Raw genomic sequence first — 21,307 nt, 5'->3', positions numbered from 1 at the left:
GGGCTGGTAGCTGCTACAGGTGGTACCAAAAGGATTGTTGTTCCAAAAGTTGTATACTTGAGCAACCATAACCAGAATTGTGTCCCATTGTGTGAAACTATAGTATTCTACAGAATTTCGGGGCTTGTACCACGGTTTCAAGGAAAGGTTAATGTGAAGGTACTGTATTTAAAAAGTTTTTTCTAAGTGCATTGTAAAATGCTTCAATAACTTTTCCATATCAGTTTTTTCCTCAGATTTATTCACAAAAAACCCCCCATTAATTCTGTTCAAAATGTTTTTATAATCATATACAGTAATAACATACAATAACCATAAACTATACATTTTACAATAACTATAAACAATACATTATAAAAATAACACATAAATACCATTGAAATATAAAATACACTGACAAACAGAGACAGCGAGAGAGAAATGGGGTTTAACGTCCACTCGACACAAACTAGGTCATTTTGGGACTAACATATGGTTTAATTTTTTTATTTCAATAATTCACATGCGCGTAGGGGTCTTTAGCAGTGGGAGGAAACCGGAGGACACGGAGAAAACCCACAAGGTTGGAAGGCAACCCTACTCCTTGTCACATTCAACCGGGGAATCGAAACCCCACCAGTTGACACAACGATAGACCGTATGATACAGCAGATGTGTGCTAACCATTCGGCCATCCAACCCCCCCTGACAAACAGATGACACACAGGAGTCAATGCCTCCATAGCAGATGTTTCCGACTCTACATATGTAAATAAATTATTACGAGAATTTTAAATGTAATATAGATTTATCTTGGCTCTAATAAAAGGCTGCTGTTTAATAAACTTAGACAATAATATTCAGCTAATATTAATAAATAGATTTATATTAATGGATAGTGTTGGCTGCTTGGGTCGATATTAGTACTACACTGAACAAACACTATATACTATATAGTTATTCCTGTAACTTATACATATTAAAGTTTAAATTAGATAACACTGTCTTCTATATTCTATCATATTCCAATTCTTATACAGTCTTATATTAACTGGTCATGGGAAGCGTCAGTTTTGTTGAATTTCAAGACCAATCTGTTTCACAGAGGAAATGCGAAAGCCTTCTTTTAACTCTGCAGAAGATGACTGACCTTTAATGTATACATGTGACATTGTTACATCATCCGGCGCAATAGAGTGTGCATGGTTTACAGCATGCATTGTTTACATCAGACACAGCTTAACATAAACTGGTCCGGGCAGATTGGTGCCCTTTACCCATTTTACGCTTTTGCATACTTCCAACATATTTATTTTTTTTCTTAATAATTTAAAAATTTAATTTGCAGAAGAAAAAAGTTAATGTTGAGAGCTAATTAACTCCCCCCGATGTCAATCCTTGCAGTGATTATAGTGGCCAAGCGAATAATCATGGTTGATCAGTTTGTTTCAAGACATGACATTCTTTATAGAATTTTAAAGGTTTGAAGAAAAAATTTTATTACAATACAGAAATGGTTCCTTTCCTTATCTAGGTTAAAACAGATAGGCTAAATTTGTGACTTGTAAAGATCAAAGAGGCTTCACTGGTCAGTATAAAATAATATTCAATTTGAAGTATTTTTAAATGACGTTCCATTAGACTGGGGATGTTGAAATTAGATGGTATGCATAATGAGAGACAATACATAATTATCACTGATATACAGTTTACCAGTCATACAAAATTTCCTAGTGGTGTTCAATGAGAACTATGAAGTATAAACTCTTAGCTGATCAATACTTGATCATTCAGTGAGATTAGGATTATTCAAAACATGTCATTATGTCAAATGAATTAAATTTGTTTTCTGTGTGAAAATAATAACACCTCTTTGAAGAAATAATTGGTCATATCCACAATAACATTTTCTGGTTAGATAAAAGTCCATTATTTAATACTGTTTGCAGGCAATCAGCACTATTTTTTTCATTATTGCTTGTTGAATTTTTAATAAGTAGTGTCATATTTATCAAAATTTCAAATTAATTGGTCACTTTAAGCAACAAGAAAGAAATGTGGGAATGTGTATATTGTATAAGTAAATATTTGTATTCAGTCCGTATGAGTATTTTTCCATCTTCTTCTGTCAGTTAGTGGACTCACATGGCCCTGAAATTCAAAAGAAAAATATTTGTTTATTTTATTGAAACGGTTAATAGAGAGTGTGTGTGTGTGTGTGTGTGTGTGTGTAGGCTTTCTAAAAAATATAAAAAGTATAAAATCTAATTGAAAGCTATAAATAAACATAAAAATCTGTTGATAATGTTTCTTCAACAACATAATCAATATTTATGTGGCCTACAAAATACAAGCACAATAAATTATACTTATAATACAGCTTTTAATATTTTATATTAAAGTTACAATTTCATATTTTCTAAGAAAATTATTTCTATGTCTTTTGCTCAATAGGTTGTCAACTCACTATTATACGATCATAGGTGTCATTCTCACACTTAAAACTCATTTACACCGGAAATAATAACACAATTACCTCCCTTGTTTTCTATTCTGCACCATGGAGTAGCTATCCTCAAACATTTGAATTTGAAGAGGAAAATGATATTTTTGCCGATTTCTCAACTCAACTATAGTAGTCTGGTCGAGATAGAAAATTTGTGGGAAGAAATTCCTACCCAATTGATTTCTTCATTTTCTGAAACAACTATGTCCCTAGTGTTCCAGAAAAATTTTCCCCGCCGATCGGTGTTGAGCAAATTTTTTTACAGCATTTTGAAATTTTGACCCCCTGGGTCAACATAATGAAACTGAAAACCATTGATAACTTCAAAAATATCAATTTTACACCCTAGAAATGATGTCAAAAGTAACGTATGACGTCACCGTGACGTCAGAATACAAAATGGCGGAACTATGACGTCACTGTGATGTCAAAATTCAAAATGGCGGAGACGTGTTGTGAATAAAGCAATAACAGCAAGCAAATAGACAAGAGGAACATTCTGGACACCATAAAATATTCATTCGGGTCATCATCAATAAAATCATCAAAATATTCTTCAGTTCTGATTTGTTCTGCCCCGTACCAAATTCATCTTCTAAATCGATGCTGATTTGTTGGCTATTCAGACAACCCTCCCCATGGCATCCTCCACGCGCTTCAACACATTTCAAACCATTCTTTGTACAAGAACGTGACGAGCATTGGTTTTTCAACGATTTACATTTACACCGGATGAAATTCAGAACGTTTTCTGGTGCTGATGGAAGAACAGTCGCGATGGGAACGTGTCTATTGTCTATCACTTGCCAACCCCAATTCACAGGATCGACGCCATCGTCTAGTTCATCCCAAATTCTAACCTGAACATGGACGCGGTGAGCATGCTGCTCGGCCGCGGCAGCTGTTGGAGGAAGTCTATTGATTTGAATGGAAATTTTTTTCAGCGATCATAGCTTTGTACCTTAGGTACCAGACTTTAGTCAGAGGTATCTCATTTTTGTTACCATACATTACACAGAATAACCTTTCTCCAGCTTCAGATACTTCGGACTGGGAACTTCCAGGTGAAGCTATTGTCTTGCTAGCTTCCCGAAAGATGTCACTGTTCGTATGTTTAAGAAGTCTCAATTTACAGAATCCGAAACAACCAGAAGTGGTATCACACCCAGACCAGGCGTGAATGAACAATAAATTGTCTAATACAGTTTTCAGTGTTGGCCAGAAACTGGCCTTGACTATAGATAACTGTGGTGTCCGATTTCCCTCGCCAATCATCGTGGTCGACGGCTATGAACCAAACACGACGATTGGCGAGGGAAATCTTTTTACAAATGACCGATAGTTTTCTAAGATGTTGGAGATATTCATCGTGTTCGACGGCTATGAACCAAATATTAAGGATCATGAGCACGAGCGCCGAGCTGCTACGTCTAAATGGTGGTGGGTGGTGTTCTTTTCTTAAATAGGTAGACAATATATATTCTGACTTTGCCCCTGTTATAAAACCTAACCTAACCATTTCACCTGTGTCAATAAATAATTCGATATATTCAACCAATCAAACAAACCTATATTTATTCAGCTAATCAACAAAAGATAAAACAATAATTCACACCCCGGGATTGCAAAATCCACGAAGATATACCTGAAACTTTTGTTGACTTATAAGATATCAGTTATATAGATAACTAAAATCCCAGTTAAAGAGAATCGTTTAATTTTGTTTTGTCACATTGTAGAAATAGCTTCCATATTTTATAATGCTTTCTTCAAAAATTAATTTCTAAATATAGAACTCGACGTACATGTGTAAAGTTTACACACGTTTTACTTTTTAGCTTTGATATGGCGTTCCATCACCTTTTGAAATCCTGAACTGCGTTGGATTAAGACATAGAGATATCCATGGTGGTATTGCCAAGTATCACCCATTAGCTGTACAATATTTCAATTAAAATGTAAAATTAAAAAAGTATATTAGCCCAACAATAAAATTATTGCCATCCCAAATTTACAGTAATTTCTATTGATTTCATAGGGAAAGAGAAATTGGGTTTAACGTCCACTCGACACAAACTATGTTCAGTTCTATTTCAATAATTCGCTTGCGCGTAGGGGTCTTTTGTAGTGGGAGGAAACCGGAGGACCCGGAGAAAACCTACGAGGTTGGACAGGCGACCATACTCTTTGTCACGCACAACCGGGGAAACGAAACTCCGCCAGTTGACTCAATGACAGACCGTATGATACAGCGCGCACGTGATAACCATTCGGCCATCCAATCCCCCCGATTTCATGATGAACCCCCTCTACTATAGAGTCCAATAATGACTTTCTTTATTTTAACTATTTATATCTTCTATTATCTTTTAGATATTTTATTTACAAAACATCTTGTATTATCAATGTTTTATCATCTAATCTTATTTTTATCTGAAAGAACGAGTATATGCTTTCGGTAAGAAATATATTTTCCCGATATTCTGGATATGTTTTCCAAGCGATGGTTTAGCACAAAGCCGTATACATTTCTCTGGTGCCCGATTTCCCTCGCCAATCGTCGTGTTCAACGGCTATGAACCAAACACGACGATTGGCGAGGGAAATCTTTTTACAAATGACCGATAGTTTTCTAAGATGTTGGAGATATTCATCGTGTTCGACGGCTATGAACCAAATATTAAGGATCATGAGCACGAGCGCCGAGCTGCTACGTCTAAATATAGGAACAGTGACATTTCTCTGAAATCGGACACCACAGTTATCTATAGTCAAGGCCAGTTTCTGGCCAACACTGAAAACAAAATCCATCTAATCAATCAGGTAGTCAACGATCTTGAATCCCATGGAGTCCCGACAAAATGGTACAATGGTGATGCAGATGTCACTATTACGAAGACGTGCATTGACTATGCTAGAAATGGTCAACCTGTAATGACACAGATATTTTGGTCTCATTACTGCACCACGCGAAACCAGAAATGGCGACAATTCATCTTTGCCACTTGGACAAAAAGCGCAACACCTATGACATAAAATCAGTCTGCAGCGCAATGGATAAAACTGTATTAGACAATTTATTGTTCATTCACGCCTGGTCTGGGTGTGATACCACTTCTGGTTGTTTCGGATGCTGTGAATTGGGACTTCTTAAACATACGAACAGTGATATCTTTCAGGAAGCAAGCTAGACAATAGCTTCACCTGGAAGTTCCCAGTCCGAAGTATCTGAAGCTGGAGAAAGGTTATTCTGTGTAATGTATTGTCACAACTAAAGTCCGGTACCTAAGGTACAAAGCTATGATCGCTGAAAAAATTTCCATTCAAATCAATAGACTTCCTCCAACAGCTGCCTCAGCCGAGCAGCATGCTCACCGCGTCCATGTTAAGGTTAGAATTTGGGATGAACTAGTCGCGATGGCGTCGACCTTGTGAATTGGGGTGGGCAAGTGATAGAGAATAGATACGTTCCCATCGCGACTGTTCTTCCATCAGCACCAGACAACGTTCTGAATTTCATTCGGTGTAAATGTAAATCGTTGAAAAACCAATGCTCGTCATGTTCTTGTACACAGAATGGTTTGAAATGTGTTGAAGCGCGTGGAGGATGCCATGGGGAGGGTTGTCTGAATAGCCAACAAATCAGCATTGATTTAGAAGATGAATTTGGTACGGGGCAGAACAAATCAGAACTGAAGAATATTTTGATGATTTTATTGATGATGATCCGAATGAATATTTTATGGTGTCCAGAATGTTCCTCTTGTCTATTTGCTTGCTGTTGTTGCTTTATTCACAACACGTCTCCGCCATTTTGAATTTTGACATCACAGTGACGTCATAGTTCCGCCATTTTGTATTCTGACGTCACGGTGACGTCGTACGTTATTTTTGACATCATTTCTGGAATCCTTGGTATCACTTTCCTATATGTTGATAATACATTTCTAGGGTGTAAAATTGATATTTTTGAAGTTATAAATGGTTGTCAGTTTCATTATGTTGACCCAGGGGGTCAAAATTTCAAAATGCTGTAAAAAATTTTGCTCAACTCCGATCGGCGGGGAAAATTTTTCTGGAACACTAGGGACATAGTTGTTTCAGAAAATGAAGAAATCATTTGGGTAGGAATTTCTTCCCACAAAGCTGGATTTGTCACCTTCTCCAACCAGCCTAATAGTGAATTATAGGATTAATAGGATTATTCTTTAACAAGGTAGGGCTGTTTATAGATACCATCTATTTTAAGGCTTTATTTTAATAAATTTTAAAAATATAGCGTAAAAATATGAAATTGCAACTTTAACATTGTTTATAATTATGCATTTTTGTAACAAATATATACAGTTACAACTTGACAAATTACAGAGGTTTATAAAACCTGAATTCAAAACAAATATGGAATGCCAAGCCTAGCATCACAAAAATAAAGAATAATTGTCAGTTGAATTCAAGCATCAAAGAAGCAATGAAATTTTTTTATATTCAAATTTTTTACCCTCCACATAAATTAACTGAAATTTGTTTTTTTAAATAAATTAGACTTTGTGTATATATACTGAATGTGCTACAATATACCGATAACAATTTGCTAGATATAAGCCCTCTGATATACCATGATTATAATATAGATAACTAGATAACAACACCAAGGTAGTCAAATCTACAGACCTCTTTCTTTTCATTTAATATAAAAAAACATTGGTGTAAGCACAAGAATTTGTTGATGAATTAAATCCTTTAGGAGGACAGATACATACATTAATGTTTTTTCTGTTAAAACATCCATAGATATTGCCAGTGTTGAGATATGGTTGATTAACTTGATTCATAATTTGGCTGTTGACAATCTTAATAACATTAAAGATACGATTTCAGTTATAATTTGAGAACGATATTTAATCATAGCAATGTTGTGATATCACTAATCAAAATAACAATTAGATCAAATTATGTAATTGCACATTTTTGGATTTAAATCTGTTAAAGGTATCCAGTTTTAAATGATATAAAAAATCTTTTTTCATAATCTATTCTGAATAGGCTGAATAATTCTGTGTCAAAATGTCAAAGATCAATGTCTTAAATCAGACCTGTAGGAAAAACCACAAAACACCCCAAATTACCCCAAGGAGAAAGACATAATTTTAATCTTAACCATAACACCAAGGAGAAAAACGTAACCTTAATTTTAACCCAACAGATGTACCTTTTCCCTAGAAAAGATGATTTAAATTATCTGTTAACTTTAAGGGATGGTAATGTCAAACATTTTAAAGCATTTAAAATGATCTATTCTCCAATATATTTTCTATCTATGTCGATAAACAGTAAACACCATAAGAAAACCCCTACCAAACCATTTTATTAAGTAAACTAGCTACTAGCTAAAAGATGTTACAACTGCTGTTGAGCCAAAACCAGTAAAAAATGATTATTATGAATTTGGCTTACAACTTGTAACATTAAGTTGTTGTGCATATGTCACTCCAGGTAATCATATGTATTTCTATTACCACTGACCTGATTGGCTGAATATCTTCTTTCTATAACCTGACAATGAAATAAAATGAGTGTGCATGATAATAAATAGAAACCAAGGTGAGCACAGCAGATAGTTAGTATGGAGCTTGGGCACCCAGGTTAGGTTCCCCTATCCTTTTACAACCATCTAATTAAAATACGGATCCTAGTTTGTTTCGATTTAAATAATTCAAAATTTCATTATAGGAGGACATAAAAAGTATAAAAAAACTCAACGAAATATAGATCTGTATTTTAATCAGATTACCTCTTGCAATAATCAATAATGGTGTGTTTCCACTACAAATAAAGTTTAGGAGTTAAGTCCCTTCTTATCAAACTCCTGGCTACACTACTCTGTCTTCAGTAAAAAAAACCCAGCTTTATAACGTTAAATTTATTGTTATTGGTACTCCAATTCCGTTTTACACCAACATGTATGGATAAAGCTCTAATAACTCCATATTAAAATTTCATCTCTAAGGCAGTGATTCTCAGTCAGTGTGCCATGGCACACTTGTTTGAACGGCACACTACGAAAATGTGAAAAAACATGTGATCCCAATTGAGTATCCACTGATAAGTTCATAGCTGTGTTTTTCTTCATTTAGTTTTAGTCATTCTAAGTGTCTATGACAAGTCTCTGTCTACGGTTGTATGCCGTCTGACTAAACCATCTTTTTTTTTTTGCAAAATTCAGATATTTTTCATATATATTTAGCCAGGTGTGCCCCTATTTCTTCATGTGTTCCAAGGTGTGCTGTTGGCAAAGAAAGGTTGAGAACCACTGCTCTGAGGCTTTGACCAAATTAATGAAACCGTCCCTGATTTTGGTTTTCCAGTTTTGGCAGCATATAAATGGTGGCTTACCATCTTCTATAGGAAATAGTCCACATATTCAAATATTCTTACAGAAATATAATGATGACAGAAACATAAATTGACATTTTTGTTTAATTAAAAATTCCGGAGGCCCTCCCTTTAAATTTTCAAGTGATTAATGACAACATCAATGCCACTAGACCTTTCAATGTGTCTTACATGAGTTCATACATGTATGAATAATAAATGTGATATTTACCTTATCAAAAAATCGAGCCAGTTTTACACTATTGGTTGACCCTGGTGTCAGATATTTCATATGTGTACAATCCTGTTACAAATTAAAATAAGAACATAAGAGTATTTCATAACACAAATAAGTGTTGAACAGATATGAACTTGTATGTTCAAATAAAAAACCTTAACCAGTGCTTGCCAGGTAAGATACGCCTACATTTTGCAAGAGATGGATAGAGAACAATAAAACAAAAACATGATTTTTCATACAATCAGGGGCCATAATCCAGGAAGTTAAGGTCTGAAATGAACGTATATCGAAAGGGATTGAGATCTATGGAATATCAACATATATTTTAAGTTTCATAAAAATTAAATAAAGATTGTTACCTCTAGAGGGTCCACAACCTTCATATTACATACTTTTACACAATTTGCATACAAGAAGCGGCATTTTGTCAGGGAACGAGATAAAAATTGTGACCTGTAGAGTGTCCACAAACAAAATGTCAACGGACAAACAAACACATGGATGGGGGCGATGACAATATACGCCCACATTTTCATTCATTAGAATACAAATTATGGAGATTACATGTTCAATGAATAGTCTAATTTTTAAAACTGGAGAAATCACAGATATCAAACCGGTGATGTCTTACTAATATTGTGCATGTAGCCTTAAAGGACAATATTGGTGCCAATCATTATCATATATGTGATAGAACTGGTTAAACACATTCTAAATATTATTTTATCACAGAGATCATTGCTACGATAGCTGTGGAATCAATGTTTCAACAATCGGAAGTGACGAACGCAAAAGGAAAACACAAGTTATCCCTCTATATAACTGATTGAAGTGATGGGGGATAACTGGTACATGGGCGAATTTCTGCCCACTAATAATTCCTTCGAAGAGCAAAAGTTGTTGTGTGAGACTGTGAAAGGATATCTGACAATTCATAAAAAAAATTTGACTGTTACTAGATAAGAGAACATGAAAGAAAAATAGAAAAAGTCTGTGCATTACCATGTTTTTATAATGATAGAATGAATAAACATGCGTGAATGTACGGACTGTTTCTATTTTATTCGTGTTCTTTTATCTAATGACATTCAATTACTTTTTTGAATTGTCAGATATACTCTTACAGTCTCATATAACAACTTTTGGTCTTCGAAGGAATTATTAGTGAGCAAAAATTAGCCCATGTATCTGTTATCACTCGTCACTTCAGTCAGTTATATAGAGGGATAACTCTGTTTTCCTTTTGCGTTCGTCATTTCCGATTGTTGAAGCATTGATTACGCCTCTATCGTAGGAATGATCTCTGTGATAAAATAATATTTGGAATGTGTTTAACCAATTCTATCACATATATGATAATGATTGGCACCAATATTGTCCTTTAATAATATGTACACATAATAAAAGATAATCCATAGATTCTTACAATATTAAACTCATCTGCTCCACATTCCTCTGCCACTGAGGATCTTTTAGAAAGAACATTTTCATTTAAACTTTGAGCCTGGTCCGCTTTAGTTCCTATTACTAGTATCGGTATCTGGTTACCTGCAAACTGCTCAGGATCATAATCATATCTATCAATAAAAAAATCAGAATTAACGAATAGATCCTTAATTATCTAACATAAACAAAGTGTTCACTAAAATTCTGTTGACATAATGCTGACCAACCTCTCTTACCAAACCTTTGTTACAGCAAACCGTGCTATTTTGAAATCTCAAGGAAGGCTAGGGTGTTCTTTAATGTCAAGGGTGGTGTCTGTATACCTAACAAGAACAGTGTGTTAAGTTCTTTTGATGGAATGAAAATTCAGAGTCACATGTACAAATTTGTAAGAATCATCAGCAGTTTGAATTTGAAGACGAGTAAGTAGAAACACTGCTGTCCTAGAAAATTACCCCCCTTGAATGGAACACACAACAATAGAAAAAGAATTATTGTATGTTAGTTTAAAGTGTCGACAAAAGATTAAAAAACATTCCATTCCCAGCCTGTTTCTATAGGATTTCAGTCCTACAATGGTTAGATCAGTGGGTTAGCACATAAAATAGAGTATTTAATTAAACATACATTATGCAAGAGCTAAATCTGCCTATAGCAGGTCTTCCTTTAGGCCTGAAATGTTATCTAAATTATCAATTAGACATTAATTAACTTATCCAGACCATAATCAACTCTTGATGTCAACGCTAGCCTGCAATATTTACTGGATTATGATTCGATTTGCTGCTCAACTTTCATTCATGAATTAATCATGAAATGGATAATTGAGACAATGTTTTTTTCTTGTACCAACTTTAGTAATAATGATCGAGGCTAGGCCAAAAATTCAATCGCTAAAATCTTGGCTCAGAGTGGATCAATTTGACTGAAATTTTCAGCAAATTTCCTTTACATTATCTAGTTTTTAACTATTATAGTGAGAACTGCCAGCTCTTTATCTCATCACCCATAATGTATCTTTAACTACATGTACTTACCCATTATTAACTTTATCAGTTCCCTTATCTAACACTTCAGCTAACCATTTCCTTAAATTCTGATGAGATTTTCTATTGCTCAGATCATGAACTAAAATTATTCCTGAAATTTTTAAAAGATTCTCATAACAATTACAAACTGATAAAACAAAATTTTCCATCTGCACACTGCACAATCAAGGAATTATACAGTCATAGGCAAGTGGAAAAATGAGACAATGAAAGCAATCACAACAACCCATCTACTGGCTCAATCTGGTTCTACAATATTAGACAGCTATATTTATTGATAGGGCCAAACAAGACAAATTCTACTCACCATTTACCAAATTATAAAATATTGAACGACTATTTTTATGACTAGATGATCCTCCTATATCCCATAGTTCTACAAAATATTCTTTTTCTCCTGGTAATCCAGCTTTGTATCCATGTAACTGTTAAAAAAATAATAGATGAAGCAACATTAAAGATACCTTTCCACGTACAAACTGTTTGATTTGATGATATATTTGGACTAAAAACATATTCAAACATATTAATCTATCGAAAATTTGCTTCAAATCCCTCTAGGATTTGATGATATACATGTTTTTGGACTAAAAACATATTTAAACTAATTAATCTACCAAAAATTTGTTTCAAATCCCACTCAAAACTTTGTATTCGCAAGGAGATACTCTAATCTATAAATAAAAAATCAAATTTTAGAAGTCATGTTTGTCACCTAACTTGATTGAGGGAGGGCCCATTTACAAGCATGTATTTGTCATTACTTACTGTCGATTTACAATACATATTCAGACCTAAGTAAATTCTTGAATTATTTTCTGCCAACTTCTTTTTCCGTAGTTTAATTGCAGTGTCTGTTATACGTTTACACCCCTCAATGTTCCCCAAACTGGCTAACCATTCGATCAAGAAATAACTACCGCTCCTTAAGTCAAGCTGGCAGACAATAAGCCATCAGGTTGCCCAGTGCTTGCCTCATGGGTGTTTTTCGGGTAATGCAGTATTTTTCTAGTAAGATTGGGTATTTATACCAAATTTGCCATAATTTTAATGGAAAGTATCACCCGATAAATACTTTCGTGAGAATGTATCTTTAAAATTTAAAGTAGCTAAGTCTCTAACACAATATCATCCAAAATCTTCAACATTGAAAACACGATTTATTTGTCAAATTAAATCAACATTCATGTTGTGATCTTACCGGAAAAAGATGGGCTTTTGATATCCAATAGTTAAGACAAAATAAACATTTTACCGTTGGTACACGAATCGTGTACCATAATGCGCTTCAGCCCCAGTTGTATCAAGAGACTTGAGGAACGAGGCTAGACACATTGCACCAAATCAAACGGCGTATATAGACTGGAATAACCAGACGCTAGAAATTTGCACTCGCTTGAGACTGCTGGCTTATTTCGCCGAACATAACTGATTTGAAATTGGAGTAAAAACGGAAACCATTGAATGTAAATCAGTTTATATACATTCATACTACAGTATTATATGCGTTGCGACCCACTTTTGTCAATTTCTAGGTCTCAAATGTTAGCGATTTAGCTCCTTTAAGAATAATATGCAACTTGGAATTATGCTTAGCGAATCATGGTTAAAAAGATGCCAAAAAAGAAAGTTTAAATATATAGGTTATTGGGGCAATTTTGCGTTGTTAGTAACCATGAGCTTATGACAATTTTAAGTAGGGTCTGGTAAAGTATCTATAGAGCAGTGGCCCACATAATCACAAAATACATTATGAACTTATACAATAAATGAACAAACAAATACATCATAAATTTACACAATAAATAAAGAAACAAATACATTGTGCACTTAAACAGTAAACAGAAAAATAAACTAAAAAAACCTTGATTATTATTTATTAATACATCAAGCAAAGATTAGAGGTTGCGCAAGCTGGGTATGTGTGTGAAATAGCTTTATTTAACGTCCGTGTAGTCATGTGGAAACTAACTTATATTTTTCCACAATTTATTTTTTTTTACAAAAAGTATAATGATACTGCAAATATTATATCACTTTTTGTTTCGTTTCGGAATATATGTCAGTGGTTACGAAATATCACCGGAAGTTGAAACCGCATGGTTCTCTTCCATTTTGACAATAAAATTCAATAACCGCTCACCCTCTGTCTCTAATATTTTCAGGTAGATATCATTTAATTCTATATGCTTTGCTAAGTAATCGTTATTATCGTGTAGAATAATGACCTTATCTATCATGTATGCATTAGTTGGAGGATGTTACATCCTTTTCTATTGGTAAATTGTATTTTAGAGTGATAGCCATTCCGCTGACCAGGAATGCACTGGGTCACGTGACCACGCATTTAAGAATTTGCATGTTTCTAGGGACACGTCAGTAATAATTATCTTATATTTACTCATACTGCAAAGGTTAAATTGAGTATACATATCTCCTGTTCTTTTATTTGTCCGTTTAGCAACTAATTGTCGTTTAATTGTGAACGTTGGACAATCCAAGGAAACATTGCATTGTTTCAATCATAGATTGTGATTAAAGGGGAATAACTCTCTTTTTGGAACCCTTGTAAAATTCAATGTTAAAGGCCTTAGAAAGTGTTGGGATTTTGTCCAGATGAGTGCTTGCCAAGAACCAAATCATTATTAAAACATTTGTATAAATGTTTATGTATTGTTAATAATTACATCTATGAATATTCAATCATGTCATATGTAACCTAAATGGCATGGTTCTCTTCCATTTTGACAATAAAATTCGATAACCGCTCACTCTCTGTCTCTAATATTTTCAGGCCTATGACCAGCTAGACCAATTGTGATGTGGGGCCAGGGTCGTGAGTTCCAATGACCAAGCCATCAAGTCAGCCCAGTCAAGAGCATTAGTCCGTTCGTGACATATCTTGCAACCACCTCAATTAACTTGAGCAAAACGTGTTACATCCGCTTCTACTGAGGTGATGATATCGCAGACAAGCAAGCTGGGTATTGACCATACATGTATCTCTCTTATATCATCTGCAAAGGATACTGCATCTTGACAAATTCTCAATTCATTATCACCTCTGTAAATACTGAACATAACTTAAACATTTTTGGACTGATATTTCTTTTAGAAATTCATCTTCCACAATATTGTAATTTGAGGGATTCCTTATTCCCATACGTTCAGAGATTTCCAGGTGGAATTTTAGAGCTTTATTTATACATGTTAGTGTTAAACAGATTTTAAAGATCATTGATATATGCAAGGGATTAAAAGTCTCCTCAAATGACAATCAGAGACTTTTAGACGAAGCAATCAGACACATGAAAAAGTAATAATATGGTAATGTTACGGTACCTTTACTTCTACAGAGCAGCCTATTGTAGCTCCAGGATTACTGTATGGTTCACACTGACAAACTAAATGTACGAAAGATGTTTTCCCAACACCTGTAAAAAGATACATATATAAGCTTACATAAATAATTATACATATTCTACAGTCAAAAACAAACCATAATATTCGATTAAGAGCTATTCACTATCATATTAAATTGAAGACATCACAGTCATTGACATCATCATTTGTAGTGTCAGAATTTTTTTTGAAAAAAGACAGTGGTCTGACGGTTTAGGCGTTTGACATGTTTTGGTTGGAGTTTGTTGAGCTAATTGTATGGATGTTATTTATTTGTTATTCAGATTTCATATTCTAACATTTAAGCCTGCAAATATACCTGAATCTCCGACAACAAGAACTTTCACTTTATCAATGGCAGCCATTGTTTACGTGTCCTTTAACGGATTGACTACAGAATATGTGTAGCAATATGCAAATTAAATACAAATTGAAGAGTTATGATACGTCTTAAAATAGTCTTCAATATGGGTTTATTTTTATTCAGTTGGGATTACACTAGATCTTATTGATGTATAATCAATTATCATTACCATACCAAATTTGTTCTTCTAGAACCTAGTCAATCCGTATTATAAGAATTTCAAAAATGGCGGCCTCCATGAAAAGATTAATTGAAGAGAATGATAAAGAAATAATGAATATCACATGTTCTGATGAATAATTCTATGTAGACATTATTTCTTATGTTAAATAATTTAGGGTAATTAATTTTGTATAAAAAAATTACATCCCTCTCAAATGTAGGCCTGCTGCTCAGTATATTTTACTACTAGGACAAAGAGGAAGGAAATAATAAAGTAAAAGTAAAGTTTAAAAAGCCATTATTACCCTAGTTTGGCATTAGAGAGAAGCTTTCCAGAAAGTACTCAGGCCGAGGAGAGAGCATAATGTCCACTCGACACAAACTAGGTCATTTAGAGACTAACTATGGTTTAATTTGATTTCAATACCGGTAATTCACTTGCGCTTTGGGGTCTTTAGAATCAGGAGGACACCGAGAATACCCACGAGGTTGGACAGATGATCCCGCTCCTTGCCACATAAAAATTGGGAATAGAAACTACACCAGTTGACTTGATGATCAACGGCACTAATGGAGTAGGCCTGCTACCAAATTCTACCTCATAAATAATGTCATAGGGTACCACTTCATTTAATAGGATACCACTTCATTTAATAGGATGATTTACTGATACTACATGTCTAAACAGACTACAGACATTCCAGTTTACAATTTTGCTAATTTTCTGGGAATTACTGCAACTCAATGGTATTGATACAACTGCAGTATTCTGTCAGTTTTTTAATAATGAGAAACGTGTAGTAGGCCTACATGTATTCGGTAAATCATCCTGCCTGTAGTATAGGCACATGTAGTCTAGTAGGCGCATTTTTAAAATGTTTGATGAGAAGTGAACATAAATCTAAAATTAGATATATTGTCAGGTTTGTACATTCAGAATACGAGTGCAATTGTATATTGTAATCATGGTATGAGAGCATGCTCTGAAATAAGCGTCAGGACACGGACAATGTCCCGACGAATTGACCCCTTTTGACAGGGTGAATTGCCTTTCGTCTAAACATGATTGTCCAACCGAGTTTTTGTAAAAAATTAAGTCAAAAATAATAATTTCTATTTGCAAAAACAAGACTTATATTTGAGTCAATCGTTAATTATTAGACTTAAAAATCCAGGCCCCAAAACACTGTATATGTCATGTATTTGCAATAATATCATCGATCTGATCATAGTGAAAACCACCATCCATCTACATGTATATAAGTCAAAGCTGTATATAAGATGAATGTTTTTTTAACTCCAGCGTAGTAATATTTTATCGAGATACGGGAGCTGTGCCGATGCACGTCAAAAAATGCCTCATAATATTAATAAAGATTAAACATACTAGATTTCAACAGTTTTTTTGGTATAATATTAATATACATGTACCGTACATAAAGTATTTGTCCGGCTGAAAATCTGAAATGTCCGACCAAAAATCAGTGAAGCCTGATATGATGTCAGGCTGAACCTTAGCAGTTATTTCAAGGCTTGATGAAGAGAAAAGTTCAAATGGTCTTACTCTTTTTATTTTGACTGACTGCAAAGGGTTGTTCAGAATGATTAATTGATTATGCCTCAGAAACCTACCAATTATCCTGTTATAATTGTTTTTTTCAACGCAGATCTGCTTAAACATAAATAAAGCTAATATTATCATCTTATTCTTTTTTTCCGATAGTGCAAAAAATGGATTCCGATACTCTTCTCACTGAAGTTCCAGAACCATTGAAACGCTTAACAAGACTCATTGTCAGAGGCTTTTATTCAAAGCAACATGCAATAGTTATCGATATCATTGTCAGACTAGCTTGCATCAAAGAGGATGATATGATAGAGCTATTGAAGTTTGAAAGAAAACAATTGCGAGCGTTAATCAACACTTTAAAAAATGACAAGTTTGTTAAAGCCCAGATGCGTGTGGAAACAGATGCAGAAGGAAAAACAACCAGACATAATTATTACTTTGTTAATTATAATGTGTTTGTTAATGTGGTTAAATATAAATTAGATCATGTTCGGAGAAAAATTGAAATGGAGGAGAGAGACAACACAAGTCGTGCATCTTTTAAATGTCCTTCGTGTATGAAAACATACACAGACTTAGAAGCTGGTCAGTTATTAGATTTCATGACACAAACATTAAAATGTACTTATTGTAATACTGAAGTGGAAGAAGATGAAACATCCATGCCAAAACAGGATGCTCGAACTATGTTAGCTAAATTCAATGAACAGATACAACCAATATATGATTTGTTAAAAGAATGTGAAGACTATAAATTAGCACCTGAGGTCCTTGCTCCTGAACCAGTTGATTTAAAGAAAAATTTAAGGTTAGTATTCTGCACATCTTTGAGTGTTAGATGTTCATATAACCAATATTGTCTAAAGTATTGCAAAAAGTGACCGGCAAAAGTACTCTTTTGTCTGTGATTAGTAAAACTGTTTTGATCAAAATTTCACTTATCGTTGTTGTTGTTTATTACAGATTTAACATCCAATACTAAATATGATATTATAGACAGGTTGATTTAATTGAATTATTTACACTTGAAAATTGTTAAAAACACAAAATAAAAAAGTCCTCGGATATCAAAGGTTCCTTAAAACACACTTATAAATTCGCTGTCGTCAGAAGAGAGGGCAGGTCATCTTCTCCCTTATCCATTATGATATCATTTAATATTCGGATATGATATGTAGAATATGCATATCTTTAACACATCTTTCCTTGTCAGTAGCTTTATGCAACACTCTGGGCACTACATACAATCCCCCTCCCCCCCAAAAAACGCTCTCGTCAGTGATTACTTGGACTTAATATAATATTGCAAACTCCAAGATGTCCATTAAAAGAACTGTCTTGTCATTAAATGATTACATGTCAATGATATAACCCTTTTCTTTTACTAGAAATCAAAATGCCGGTGGATCTAAATCAGCTAGCGATAGAGAAAATGCTACATGGAGTGGTGAATCAACTAGAAATATAGGGTTTAATTATTCTGAAAGTAGTGTTACTATTAATATGAGAGAAAACGACTTTACATCACCAACTAAAGATAAGAAAGAGAGACCCGTTTGGATGACAACAAGTACTGTTGATGGTATACCGATGCTTGATGCCAAAGAGGATGTAAGTTCTCTTTCATTTTTTTTGTTGCATATATCAAATTTTATTTATAAGAGAAGTATGATATTCACATCTTAATAAGGAAAAGAGACATGTACAGTTTTAAATAAATTTCTCGCTTTCTCATGTGATTTTCCTACATTGTATATTAAATAACTATGAACGAGTAATGGGAACTATTTAAATATTAAATTAATGGTAAACAACAACCAACCATGTGATATAATAACCACTCTAACATAACTAACCCCTGATATAAAACTTGATTGGTTTTAGGAAATATTAAAATATATACATTTAGATTGTATATATATAAAAGTGGTAAAATAAGACAACAGTCTATACTTCAAATAACATCATTAAATCTTTCATTGAACTTCTGTATATCATATTATTCTTATTTTTAAGGATGCCTCGAAAGCAGAAGTGGGAACATCTCATGAAAATAATACACCTGTTAGTAGAGATGACATAATGCAGACATTATTAGTCCATGAACCAAAGGCATCAACTGCTGGAGGTTTACCATCTGCTAGAGGTGAAGATAGTTCAAGTAGTGATTCAGATGAAGATAAACCTACTACATCTGCTGGTGGTATGTTTTTTTTAAAAGTTACTCTAATCTAGCACTAAATAAATGACTTACAAAGTTCTCAAAGCAGTTGATTTATCAGGACTGGGTGATTTGTTGACGTAGGGAAAAATAAATTGTTATATTTTGACACTGGTTGAATCGACTGATGTTTCATTTATCTCTAAATTAACTAGCACTGACATAAATCAGTACCTGAAGAAGATTATTACAGTGAACACTCTGTATATATTCTTCATTATTAGGCTTCTAGTTTCATCATTTAAATCTGGCTCTCTATAACATTTCTATATTTAGCAAGTTGATGGGCCAAGTGGTCTAATACATTTGCTTTAGATCATAAGGTCAGTCATTGAGTCAAATGGTGTTTTGATCCCACATGTTTACCTTACAAAGAGTAGAGTCGCCTATCTAACCTCATGGGTATCTTCTTGGGTCCTTTGGCTCCCTACTACTCTACCACTCTGGTTTCTCTCTTATGACAGGAGGTTTAATTATGCATTATGCAAGAGATAAATCTGCCTATTGCAGGTCTTTCTTTAGGCCTGAAATGTTATTTAAATTATTAATTAGACATAAATTAACTTATCCAGACCATAATCAACCCTTGATGTCATTGCTAGCCTGCGATATTTACTGAATTTGAATACATTTTGTGATGGATGATTTAATGTCAAAATGGATAATCAAGACTTTGTTTTTTATCGTACCGACTTTAGTAATGATGATCGAGGCTAGGCCTAAAATATTCAATCACTAATATCAGAGTGGAGCAATTTGACCGAAATTTTCAGCATTAACTATTATAGCGAGAACTGTCGGCTCCTTCTCTGATCTCCCATAATACCACCAATGTGTCTTTGTCAGGCCCTCTGTCTTGCACCACTGACAGGGGAAACCACATCGGAAAATCACGATCTTTTTAGACCAACACCAGGAACGAACCCGCGACCTCCAGGCTAGCGAGCCAGCGTCTAACCCACTTAGCCACTGTGGCTCCCAACATGGCTATGATTGACCTTTGCTTTGTAACTTGTCAACATTTCAAAGGATTTTTGTCGTCAATATTTCATATGATTTCTGAAAAGCACTAAATATATATCTATTTTAATTTACAGTTGTGGAGGAAATGGAAAGTGATGATGATGACGAAGCTGTTGCTATGGTGATAATAGGAGATAAAAAGGTGCCATTACATGAGGTAACGGATAGTATGGTAGCTCAAATGACACCTGCAGAAAAAGAAGAATATATTAGATTAAGTCAAGAAATGTATGAAGATATGTATGAATAAATTCTCTTTAAAAGGGAATTTCTCTATTGTTAAATAATTTTCAGTGTTAATAAAAAATATTTTTATGTATCAAAGGCAACTCTTGTGCTTTTAAAGTTCCCCAGTCTGAAAGAAGATGGACATTTAGTGATGTTCTGTCTGTCGGTCCTTCCATGCAGTTTTCATTTCCATTCCCATTAACTTTAGTTCATCAATAACCATTTGCTTTTAATATTGAGTACTTCCCTTTAGGACATTCTTCAGTTATTAAGCAATACGTTCTCTAAATCTTGCCCATAGTTTCTTGAAGACAAGACAGCTATACTATAATATTCTTAAAACTGATGGGTTTTTTGTCTACTTGGAAAAATTAAGATACATGCACCTGTATGGAGAAATCTGACAATTTATGAGGATAAAATATGACTGACTGACTGGATCATTTTCCAGTTTTATGTAAATTTATGAGGATAAAATATGACTGACTGACTGGATCATTTTCCAGTTTTATGTAACTTTATATAAGAGAATTTTGTCAGGGCAGTGGCACAATCGCGTATCTCCTTTTGAAATGCTGACTACCTTATTATTTACTGATACAAAATTCTTATCAAGCCATTTTAAAAATAGCGTCTTGTCTTTTATTATCTGTTACTATATGCATAGACAGCAGCATTAGAGCCATTCTTCACAGATTTTTTTTGCCATGGAGTAGTAAGGCTGTTTTTGGACCAGGAACTAGT

The 21,307-nt window shown here is 34.0% G+C and overlaps 2 protein-coding genes across 3 annotated transcripts; one reads left to right on the top strand and one right to left on the bottom strand.

Annotated features, from left to right (window-relative positions):
• Window positions 1-263: 263 nt before the first annotated feature.
• LOC126812328 (rab-like protein 3) lies at window positions 264-15,380 on the bottom strand. 2 transcript variants are annotated; one of them, XM_050538676.2, is made up of 8 exons: window positions 15,315-15,380; window positions 14,936-15,027; window positions 11,901-12,018; window positions 11,582-11,684; window positions 10,525-10,675; window positions 9,090-9,161; window positions 7,940-8,038; window positions 264-2,130 (listed from the first exon to the last, which is right to left on the bottom strand). In XM_050538676.2, the coding sequence occupies exons 1-7, from the start codon at window positions 15,358-15,360 to the stop codon at window positions 7,970-7,972; spliced, it is 651 nt and encodes a 216-aa protein (XP_050394633.1). In that variant the 5' UTR covers window positions 15,361-15,380; the 3' UTR covers window positions 264-2,130; window positions 7,940-7,969. The 2 variants fall into 2 exon arrangements, with proteins under 2 accessions (XP_050394633.1, XP_050394632.1); XM_050538675.2 differs by having other exon boundaries at window positions 8,009-8,038.
• A 192-nt stretch (window positions 15,381-15,572) lies between these two features.
• LOC126812327 (general transcription factor IIE subunit 1) lies at window positions 15,573-20,659 on the top strand. The gene is made up of 5 exons (XM_050538674.2): window positions 15,573-15,698; window positions 17,245-17,899; window positions 18,480-18,702; window positions 19,108-19,294; window positions 20,410-20,659. Exons 2-5 carry the CDS (start codon window positions 17,253-17,255, stop codon window positions 20,583-20,585), a joined length of 1,233 nt encoding a protein of 410 aa, XP_050394631.1. The 5' UTR covers window positions 15,573-15,698; window positions 17,245-17,252; the 3' UTR covers window positions 20,586-20,659.
• Window positions 20,660-21,307: the final 648 nt, after the last annotated feature.

Source organism: Patella vulgata, chromosome 2, assembly GCF_932274485.2.
Source record: "Patella vulgata chromosome 2, xgPatVulg1.2, whole genome shotgun sequence".
Classification (NCBI taxonomy): domain Eukaryota; kingdom Metazoa; phylum Mollusca; class Gastropoda; family Patellidae; genus Patella; species Patella vulgata.
The sequence above is the reverse complement of the archived record's forward strand: the minus strand, read 5'-3'. Positions and strand labels throughout refer to the sequence as shown.